This window comes from Dreissena polymorpha, chromosome 4, assembly GCF_020536995.1.
Source record: "Dreissena polymorpha isolate Duluth1 chromosome 4, UMN_Dpol_1.0, whole genome shotgun sequence".
NCBI lineage: Eukaryota > Metazoa > Mollusca > Bivalvia > Myida > Dreissenidae > Dreissena > Dreissena polymorpha.
Window position 1 is genome coordinate 45,295,522 of NC_068358.1, and position 12,242 is coordinate 45,307,763.

Consider the following 12,242-nt stretch of genomic DNA (forward strand, 5'->3'; position numbering starts at 1 on the left):
CGATTTTGATTGTTTTTAACAAATAGTTCCTTTAGAAAACCATTAAAAGTTACTTACCATACCATATTCGCATCTCGATCCCTAAACCATAATACGACATAACTTGTCCAGGAATTTAGGATTCACTTTATATGCATGTATAAATCAGATAACTTTACACAAAGATATTTTTCTTATACTTAATGTATAAGAAATGATATTCCAAGTTTCCTTTCTTTCTTTAATGACCACATTACACAGCTTGATAACGTGTTTCCTCTACTTGCAGGTATCTTATATAATACACGCTGTAATTGTCAGCAACGCATGTGGTTGTCAACAAGATTCCATGCACGTTTGATAAATCCCACCACCTGGCTCTCAAATTCCGTACACAAGTCACAGAGCTTAACAGCATCTGTTCCCATAGTGAATGCCGATCAATACAGTAAGATTATTTAATCGTTTTGAACATTCTTGTAAATTACTATGTGCATGTACCGCCTGCACCACATGTAATACGTTTCATTTTTCACAATTTACTTCTTACTGAATAACATGCGCCTCGCTTTGGGAAAACGGGGCTAGATGCATGTGCGTAAAGTGTCCTTCGAGATTAGCCTGTGCAGTCTAATCAGGCTAATCAGGGACGACGTTTTCCGCTTCCATGAAATATTTCGTTTGAAGAAAGTGTCTTCTAAATAAATCCAGTTAATGCGAAAAGTGTCGCTGTTGAGTATTCTGTGCGGACTGAACGCGCTAATATTCGATGACACTACGCTCATGCATTAAGCTCCCGTTTCACAAAACGATACTCAATTATCGAACTAATACTTAAGTCTCTAAGTAAATATGTAATATCAATTCTACGTTTACTTTCCCTTGCTTAAATTATTGATATATTTTCTCGGATGTGGTATGTCATTCAAGCGTCATTCACTGTACAACCAACCATCCAACCGAAAATCCAAGTTAGTTTATGACGTCTCACACACTTACCCGTTTAACTCTAGTATAATGAATCTGTGCACTGACCAGCTTAATGGACAGGAGTTCACACATGCACTTCATTAAGTCAAGCTCACGCTGGAATTAATTAAAACACGTGACTTGTATCAAATCGGTATACTCTTTTTAAGTCCTTAGGCCCATGCATGTGTAATATTGAGCATAAGATGATTTTGTTTTTCATTTGATGGCCTGAAATGTTGTATGTGTCAATTAAGTGTAATATACCAGCAATTGTGGTGGATATGCACATGTCTTGTTGTAATCGGTTTTAGAAAACGAAAGCGTGTCTATTGTGTGAGTAGATGAATCAGTTTAGAAAAGAAAGCCAGTATATGGAGTGAGTATATTTATCGATTTAGAACCCGAAATAAATTCTATAGTGTATGTCTATAGCTAAATATATGCACAGGACGACTACATAATGAAGAGTGTCCAATTAAGCGTAATAACCATGAAGTAATATGTATGATAATTTCCGATATGGACAGATAGTGTTTTATACGGTGGATTAAAACGACATACATGTCACAGCAAACAATATTTTACTTTCCAATAATACCTATTTATCTTTCAAGCACATGTGGAGTGTACCACATAAAGACGAACATTAAATGTTTAATATAGGTACAATATAATAATCGAGCATAAACGTTTTTTTAAGGAAAAATGTAATTTTATTGTAATGTTGGCAAACGTATTACATACAACACAATAATGAGCATGTAAAATGTATGCTCGTAGGCATAAGTGAATCGAGGTATGCAAAAAATTCACTTCAAACTTATTATTTCTGTCATGCCGTTATGAAGTGTACGTCGGTTCGCTCGTATAGCTAATATGTTTCATAACCTACCGCTTACAATTTTGAAAGCACTACCACCTGCTCCCGTGCGTGCTAACGCTCCTGGGAATGCACGAACAATCGTGTACTGTTTTCTTCCCAAATACACTCGTATTTACACAATATTAAGGCTTAAATAAATATTAATATATACAAAAATATGCAGTTTCCAATTATGAAGGATGTTTCTATCAGTACGGATTAAGAATCAATGTGAAAGCATAGACGGAATAAAAGATTATTCAAAACCGACGGAAACAAATAATGCCAAAACAGAAAGCGTTAATACTGAGACGGTCGCTTCTAAAGTCCATTTTCACAAATAAGAAAAAGAAATTGAATCATTCAGTCATGATAAAACCTAATGTGAAAAGAAAACATTGTACATCGATCAGTCACTTGGTATAGACGACAAGTGTTGATGTGACGGCGTAAAAACATAAACTTCCAATCACCAACACAAAGTGGCTTTTAACTCAAAGCTCTGTGTCGACCTCTAAAGGACAGAAATCTTGTAAAACTGCTTATATTTTTATGAAACGTATAAACTTACAAATCAATATCTTGGAAAGCAAATACATTTATTGTCGCAAGCAACTGTGCAGTTCTGGTTCCTTATTTGGCAAAAATATAGACTACATTGTTTCACACTGTTCACCCATTGTTGACAACTATTGTTTGCCACTCATCCAAAGCCCATTCAATACCACTGCTTTTTATATCTGGTCGACATTCCGGGGTCAGAACGTCTTCAATGTTAATACTTTTCATACAATGTATAATCTGGATCCCTGCATATCAATTATTATGATTGCAACATTCACCGCATTACCTTATTCTAAAATATTTCTATCTTTATTTATACTTAAAAGAGCTAAACTAATACTAAACAAACCTGGCATGTTAATTCCACTTTAAGCTGAAACACACATCACAAGACACAAGAAAATTACATAAAATGGCACACAGCTTATAGCTGCACAATTTTCCAGCAATTGCTACTTCAATGTTACGTTCAAGTATTCTGAAGTGTAATTCTCATCCAAGAAAACTTAATCAAAGAGACACATAAGACTTGTTAGAATGGTTTTCCCTTGAGAGCTATTCTTTCTGTCTGTGATATCAGAGGGAAGTTTGGCAAAGGTAAATACAACACGTCTGATCATCAATATCGTGTTCTGAACCGATACTTAATTCCTTGTCAGGAAATGCAAACAATATTGCAAAAACGTCTACGCTGAGAAGACGCCATGGTGAGATCAGACACAATCCATCCGATACAACCAAAATAACATATCATGAAAATTCGAAATACGTGTGCAAGCAAGCCGATGCAAAATGGTTTCGTTTCGATAAACTTAAGAATTGTATCTAATGTTTTTTTAAAGCTTAAAACAAATATATTAGTATATTATAAAATCACTGATTCTTATTTATTATTCGGATATTGATTCGGGAGTTAGGAAAAAAATATCCATACAATTGTTGAACAATTACGCAAAATAACAACATGTTTGTAAAAGTCGTTTCAGAAATTTTAGTTACCTTGAAATTGAAAATCTTTACTGAATTTGTATTAATGTTGTTCATAGGATCATGCGGCAATAAATATTTATTCGAAGAAGTGTCAATGTCAACAACGTGTCAGATTTAGCATGTACAAACGCAACGTAATCAAGTGACAAATCAATTCAAGCCACGAGCGTTTGATACAATTAATCGCGAATATAGCGCATTTTAACACAATATTTATAAAACAAAGTCAAATCAATATATATTTCAAAGGAAAAAAACAACGTATAAGTCCTTTTCCCGCTAATATGCAAACATGCTCTTCATTCAGAACTATAGTTGATACGAAGTGTGCTTAATTGTCCCCTACCGGTTTCACCGGAGGGGACTTATGATTTGCGCTCTGTCTTTCAGACTGTCAGTCCGTCAGTCAGTCACACTTTTCTGGATCCTGCGATAACTTGAAAGTTCTTATTATTTTTTCATGAAACTTGAAACATGGATAGATGGCAATATGAACATAATGCATGTCATTTCATTTTGTTCCTACGTCCAAAATTCTAGTTGCTATGGCAACAAATAGACTAAAAATACTGCTGAAAATGGTGGTTTTCTGGATCTTACGATAACTTTAAAAGTTCTTAATATTTTTTCATGAAACTTGAAACATGGAGATATGGCAATATGGACATTATGCACGTCATTTCATTTTGTTCCTACGTCAAAAATTCTGGTTGCTATGGCAACAAATAGAAAATAAAAATTCTGACAATGGTGGAATTTCTGACAATGGTGGAGCCGGTAGAGGACTATATTGCTTATTTTATTTAGCCAATACGGCTTGACATGGATTAAGCAAATCTAGCAATAATGCGCATACGCTGTTTTCTTGTCAGTTTTGATAATGTTTTTAAGCTGCATGCTTGATTTTTTTATTATAACATTTACACAACCACATTAAAAACTAAAACAACTTATCTGGTGATTTTTTTGAGGGGAATAAAAATAATCGATAAAAAGATTATGCAGACAAACGTGCGTAATCAATTGGTTTTAAGTTTCTAAAAATAAAACCCAAATCCAACAAAAACTTGTATAAAGTGAAACTGCATATTGAGATACAACACTGCTCTCATGGGTACGCTAAAAGTAGAGCTCTCAGACAATTAGGACAATTATTAAAGCAAATGTAAAAACAACGGCAAATAATTTGCATCATGGGAATATCTTTATTTTTCTGGAAAATATCAATAAAATGCTCGCACATTTATTACAAATATATCATATTTAAAATATTTATGTGTGGGGCTTATGATTTTAGATTGTATTGGGTATTTGTATCGTATTGGTTCAACGCAAAATCCTTCAGCCTAATCTGCCATCTTCATCAATAAAGTTCTATCAATACAAATATATATGTGTTGTCAATCAATAAAAAATATATGTTTTCACATTGTTAGAACATTCAAGTTTATTTTGAATACGATAAGACTTTACAATATGCATATTATATAATTACCTTAATATATAAATGTTCAAAATATTTGTTTATTTTGAATATGAATGTCTTTAGAGTTGCCAATTCTTTCGTTACAAATTGTTAACTTATATTGCCTAAAATAGTATATATATATATACCTGTATGTCATTGACCACGGTTTACTACATTGTGTATTATATGTTTGTGTACTCATGGGCTTAAAGCCTAATGTATGCTGAAATAAAACCATATGTACCTGGTCCTATTTGCTCTCAGCTGACTAAGCGCTGCGGTTTAATGACAGCAGTGAAATAGATTAAAGCAGTGAAATAAATTAAAGCAGTGAAATCAATGAAAGCAGTTAAACCAATGACAGCAGTGAAACCAATGACGGAAATGAAAATTAATGACAGTTGTGAAATCAATTACAGATATGAAACCAAAGACAGACATGAAACCACCTACAGCAGTGAAACCAAAGAAAGCAGTGATAAATTTCGCTCATTGTGTCAAAGCAAAAATAATTTTCATGATGTCAAAGTTACTTTACAATTCATGCTTGCATTGTAAATTAATAATCAACTTCTTGCCTAATATATACCTTTCAATCAAATTCAGTCTATTTTCGACTTGAATATACCCCATAACAAAGCATGGACGTACGTGCATGTAATATGTTTAGCTTGGTTGTTGTTAAAATAAGACATTTATATATTAATGAATCAATACGTACCTATCAACAAGCGAAATCTCATTCTTATTGAGAAATCGTTAACAAAACTGCATGTCAAATTAGAGATATCACTGTACTCTTTTAAACATAAGCACCACACAATGCATCACCACTGTACAATTCCTTGAATAACATGCATGTAAACCAAAATTAAATCATCACGTGAAACAAATCACACGGAAATTATTGTCGTGATGTGAAAACTGGGCTTCGTCCAACATCATTAATAACGCCTTTTATTTGCACATTAGGTGAACATTGCTAATGACAGAAGAGAGCTTGTGTTTAAAATCCAAGTTATGTGTATTACACCTCAGTACAAAGTATCAAACAATGTGCGTGTTCAGGAAACGGCTCATTCCCTATTCCATTTAAACGACGTTTGTTAAATTTTCGTTATAACCACTCATCACATAATATATTATACACTACCAAATAACTCACAATAAAACGGGGATTGTATAATATTAGAATATTATCTCTTCCCTACATAAAATGAGTTAAACGAGCCGTTCAAACAACAGGATTTTAATATCAAATGATTAAATGAAACAGTGAGCAGGAACATAATTTTTATAAATGCGAAGTAAAGAATATCAAGCTTAAAATAAATACCATTATATTAGCCACATATTGATTAATTTAAAACAATAAACACAAGTCCACTGAATATTGTACCGCAAAGTGTTTTGTCGAGAAGTTACATAATATCTTCTATTTTCTATATAAAGTTTAACATCACGTCACAATTGTTAATAACTTTTTGTAAAAGATGCATTGTCACTGTATACTCATGTGTCACTGTATATGTGATTTGAGCTTAATAAATGTAATGTTGTTGTTGTTGTTGTTTTTTATTCAATTGAAGCACCTTTCAACTTGACCATGGTGTTTTCCCTTTATAATAAGCACACATAGTGTTTTTAATGCACATTCGCAACCATAAGGATCATCGAAGGGACATGTTAACGAAATTTCGAGATTTCGGAAATAATTATTAAATTTATTAAGAAAGTGTTAAATTGTAATAGTCTATATAATAATAATAACAAACAAAAATATCAAATAGGAACAAATTCCTGCACTGATGATCGAACACAGGACATCTAGAAGCAAAGCTACCTCGCAGCCAGTACGCAACGCGGTCTTTTGAATCTGATCTGTATTTGTGTCTTGTTCTGAGAAAATTGGGCTTAATGCATGTGCGTAAAGTGTCGTCCCAGATTAGCCTGTGCAGTCCGCACAGGTTAATCAAGGACGACACTTTCCGCTTTTATGGTATTTTTAGTTTCTAGGAATTCCCTCCTTACCGAAAATCAAGTTTAGGCGGAAAGTGTAGTCCCTGATTAGCTTGTGCGGACTGCACAGGCTAATCTGGGATAACACTTTCCGCACATGCATTAGGCCCTGTTTTCTCAGAACAAGGCTCATTTAAAAAGGCATCTCGGTAATACACGTTTTTGCTAAATGTTCGATGATAAAAGTCACAAACGCTTTTTAATTTTTACGATTTTCGGTTTATAATTTTCAATAAACGAACATATATTTTTACATGCGTCTTATAATTGTTCAATGATTAGACATACATTCTTTTTTAGGTATATGACAATTTTGAGTTTTCATGTTTTGCTAAAACGTGAACAAGTCTCTTTAACAACAGAAATGCGACAGTGTTGAAGGGGCCTTTTCACGTTTTGGTAAATTGACAAAATATTTAAAAAATGTTTCAGATTCGCAAATTTTCGTTGTACTTATGTTAAGTGTGAGGAAACAGTAATACTGAACATTTAGCATGCTATAAAATACCCATTATATGCATGTTTTGACGATTTTAAAACCTGAAAATTATAAAGCGTTGCAACGCGAAACGATTGAATAATTTGTAAAGTTCTGTTTTGTCGTTATATTTTATGATATACGATGATTGCTTATATTAAGCATAAAATACACCCGTCATTGTATGAGCGCGGATGACCGAATGGTCTAAGCGATAGACTATTACTCCAGGGGCCAGTGGTTCGAGCCCAGATGAAGGTTTCTTTTTTCTTTTAATTTTATTCTTGCTTTGTTACTGGAGATTAGATTTAATGTTTACATTTATCAATATAAAGCATTTAATGACAAACTTTAATGCATGACAAAATCTGTGGAAAGGTCCCTTTAAGCTTGATAAATATTCATATCACTACAACATATATCGTTTTATCTAGGGATTTACTGTATGTATAGCATAATGCCATCAATATGGCAGCAAATTTGATAAACGTTTGTTCGACATTTGTAAACGTTTCTGCTTAGTTTGGATTTGTTCATAACTTCTTGATATAGACGATTAAGTGTCAACGCTAGACACAGCCAAGTATGAATGCTTCTCGTTAAATAAATACTTTGTGCTCACATAGTTCATCTAGGAGTAGGGCAACCTTTTACAAACTTAATCAATTAAACGTGTGATTCGTTATTATAAATGTCAAAATTATTGTATATCCTTACAAATTAAAAATGTACTTATAAAATTGGAACGAAGACAAATCCTGTATGCTGATGTGTTGTTGTGAGTAGCATGTTACATTTCATTGGTAAAGTAGTGTACTCAATACAAGAGGCAAGTAGGAGCTAGGTAACACAAATAGGGCCAATAATAGCACTTTTTCCAAGCCTTCACTGACTAGAGAGCGTGTCAGAACACTAGAACATGAACAACAAAATTGTGTAACTTGTGTAAATAATCTTAATAATGCATTTTTGTGATACTTATTTTTAAACGTATATTTATAAACCTGCTCTTTTTACTGGTCCCTTAACCCGTCTTTATATTTATGACTTGGTTTGTGTAAAGTGTTTAGATTATTTATATATAAAAAACGTTGCTTCTAAATCATACATTCTTGAAAAATAATTTACACATATGCGTATTACTTGTTCGTGTGAAAATCAGTCATATGTGGTTGCTTCTATTTTTGTACTCCATAAGCTATATGTAAATTGTATGTTTCTAGCTTAAGGTCTCTTATAACTATTTTAAGAGTGGCTAGCACATAGCCACATCTACCATGTTGCAGTATATTTTTATGTATTTATCTGTTTTTCCTGTACATTGGTGAGGTGGGAAAAAAAGATAGTAACATAATTATACTACATTCAATGTTTGAATGAATCAGCGGTAATCAAGTCTCCAAAAAGAATAACTGTCCGTAAACAAACAACAAATTTCGGTCTATTTGGCTTTTTATATAAAAAAAATGTACCGTTTATAAAGAATTTCATATAGATGACTTACCATACCAAATACGCATCTCCATACTAAGTCCCGCATATGGCATTATTTATTCCTGACTGAATGTTTCACTGTATGCATCGCGTATTGATATGATGCAAAGTATTCAGCACATAGTCACACGGCAAACTTATATATTGTATTATACAATTCTACATTTAACGATGCGCAAATGGCATAACTCGTTGTTTGTTACGCATGCAGGTATAGAAGTATTGTCTAACTCAGCGTGTAAATTTGTCAAGAATGTTCCATGCTTGCAGCGTTTGATTTATCACTTCACCTGGCTTCCAAACTCCACTCACAAGACCCAGTGCTTAACAACATCTGTTACCAGAAGGAATGCTGGTCAATACATTCAGATTAGTTTTGCTTGTCCACTTGTGTGTACCATAAGTTTCCTATTCATTTTCGCATTGACAAAAGAGTTTAGCATATGGATGGGGCAGGCATATGCACTATATAGGGCATTATGTTTCTTGGAAAGGTGTATGTTTTCTTAAAAGTTGTAATATTGAAATACTGTTATTAAAATAACAGCTCCGCCTTGCGGGTGCAGACCGCTCATCTATTTTTTTAAAGGTGAAGGGACCTATCTCAATTTCAATCACAAAGGATGGAGGGGTGGAGTGGAGAGGGGTGTATAGTGTGGGGATGTGGTCATTTATTACATTATCTTCCAAAAATGAAAAAAAAATTGTTGGGGGGGGGGGGATTCTTGGGTGGGATGGTTGGACGGTATTTCAAAAATAAAATAATAAAAATAAATATTTGTGTTTTTTAACCATGTTTAAAAAAAATAAAAAATTGGGAGGGGGTGGGGTGGGGGGTGGGGGTATAGTGTAAGGGTGTGGTGGTCATTTATTAGATGATCTTTAAAAAAATGGAGGGGGGATTCGGGGGAGGGGGCGTGGGGGATGGTTTGGGTGGAGTCTATTGTGGTATGTCAGGTAAGAGTTGTTTTGTCAAAGTATCAATCGAATCTAATCATATATAAAGAAGTTATTTTAGCAAAATTTAATAATTTGACCTTGAGAGTCAATGTCATTCAAAGGTCAAGGTAAAATTCAACTTGCCAGGTACAGTACCTTCATGATAGCATGAAAGTATTTGAAGTTTGAAAGCAATAGCCTTGATACTCTAGAAGTAAAGTGGATCTAAACACAAAATTTAACCATATATTGAAAGTTACTAAGTCAAAAAAGGGCCATAATTCCGTGAAAATGACAACCGGAGTTATGCAACTTGTCCTTTACTGTCCCCTTATGATAGTTTGCGAGTGTTCCAGGTATGAAAGCAATATCTATGGTACTTTAGGGGTAAAGTGGACCAAAACACAAAACTTAACCAAATTTTCAATTATCTAAGTATAAAGGGCCCATAATGCCGTCAAAATGCCAGTCAGAGTTACATAACTTTGCCTGCACAGTCCCCTTATGATAGTTAGTAAGTGTTGCAAGTATGAAAGTAATAGCTTTGATACTTTAGGAATAAAGTGGACTTAAACACAAAACTTAACCAAATTTTAAATTTTCTAAGTATAAAAAGGCACATAATTCTGTCAAAATGCCAGTCAGAGTTACATAACTTTGCCTGCACAGTCTCCTTATGAAAGCAATAGCTTTGATACTTAAGGAATAAAAAGGACCTAAACACAAAACTTAACCAATTTTATTATTTTCTTAGTATAAAAAGGGCATATAATTCTGTCAAAATAGCCAGAGTTATCTTACTTTGCCTGCCCAGTCCCCTCATAATAGTAAGTAAGTGTACCAAGTTTGATTGCAATAGCATTGGTACTTGATGAGAAAAGTGGACCTAAACGCAAAACTTAACCGGACGCCGACGCCGACGCAGACGCAGACGCCAAGGTGATGACAATTGCTCTTTTTTTCAAAAAATAAATGAGCTAATAAAAATAACATATTTATTCAAGAATGTGTTTTACAGCAAATGTTACAAGCATCTAAAGTTTATAAGATTAGAACGATAGATAGGCTAGTAGGGTTCCTTTCCTCAGTTTACGGATTATTGCATATGGACAATATTTCTAACTGCATCTCTTAGTCGGGCATAGGATCCTCTTTCCACAAATTCGACGAGGTATAATAAAATGTGGAAATATTCGGAGCTGGTTTCATGTATATGAACTCGGGATTTTGCAAGGGAAATAGCTTCGGGGAAGAGTTGCATTTGTATATCCCTTTTTTCAAAGAAGTACATTTTACTATAAAGTTAAGAACACGAGATTCATTTAATATCCCTCGAAAGTATGACACTCTTACATACACATATTCTACAAACCAGTAAATATTGATTATACTCGGTTTCAAAATTACAATAGGGTGAATAAGTTAAAGTTATTCTTGTCCACGAGAATAACATTTTAATAATTGGTACATTGCACCTAAGAACATGAATTGCCATAGAATCATTCATTTGGATAATAAATACTTATGTGTATGTATAATTCAGTTTATACCATAATTATTCCAGACACGCCTAAACATAGCCAAATTACCTTATTTGTAAAAAATAAACCAAGATCAATATTAAAATTAATTAAAAGTAAGGACAACAGAAAATTAAAACAAATCAAATCAGAATCTGCATTACGTGCAGTTATAAACCTGTAATCTTCATTTCAATTCCAGGACACGGTAAACAAACAAACTAACGGTTCCTTCTACCTGAAGTTGCCATCAAACAAAGATTCCAGCAACACATAAACATTTACTAGATAAATATTACATACATTCGTGTAGTCTTAACCACCATAGACCTCTCCGTGAGACATACATTCAATTCTTGTCCACCTAAACCGCGAATGTTAATGCCTGTGAAATCGGTGGGAGGTATGGCAAAGGTGAATACAACAACCTCTGGTCATCAATATCGTGAACTGAACCGATACTTCATTTATTGTCAGAACATTTAAACTATGTTAATGGCATGCACCCAATGGTGTTCTGAAGATTCGCGAAAAAAAACTTGTGTGAGATAAGACACGATTCGACACACCGAACAACATCACGTCTTAAAATCGCGCAAAACGTTTGCAACCAACCAGCATATCCAATAGATATAAGTATTGGTACAAGACATAATTACGCTTTTCTCTTTGGAATTTCCATGATCTGGAAATGCATTTCCACAGAAAACGTAAATAAACTGTGTATGTTCATGTCAACAAAATCATATGTAGGAAATCTTTGTATTGGCATCCGTGCCTAACTGAACAAATACAACGAAAGTGGGCAGAAATAATCTTATCTCTTTGTGACAAGTTTTATTATGTAAGCCGCATAAAGTGGGATTTTAATTAAATCGCGAATATAACGCATAGTTAAATCTTTTTCGGAAAATAATCTTAACCATGTAATATGCATTCAAGGCACACCTTGAGGAA

At 33.7% G+C, this 12,242-nt stretch overlaps 1 protein-coding gene across 4 annotated transcripts in view; it reads right to left on the bottom strand.

Annotated features, from left to right (window-relative positions):
• The window catches only part of LOC127876662 (myelin proteolipid protein-like), a 136,734-nt gene extending 127,861 nt beyond the window's left edge, over nt 1-8,873 (bottom strand). The window contains exon 1 of one of the 4 annotated variants that reach the window (XM_052422017.1): nt 8,837-8,873. In XM_052422017.1, the coding sequence (XP_052277977.1) occupies nt 8,837-8,858 (22 nt within the window). In that variant the 5' untranslated portion in view covers nt 8,859-8,873. Of the gene's footprint in view, nt 1-57; nt 89-2,726; nt 2,856-5,556; nt 6,027-8,836 lie in introns of those variants that run through there. The other 3 variants (XM_052422019.1, XM_052422022.1, XM_052422018.1) reach the window with 3 other exon arrangements.
• Between the last annotated feature and the right edge of the window lie 3,369 nt (nt 8,874-12,242).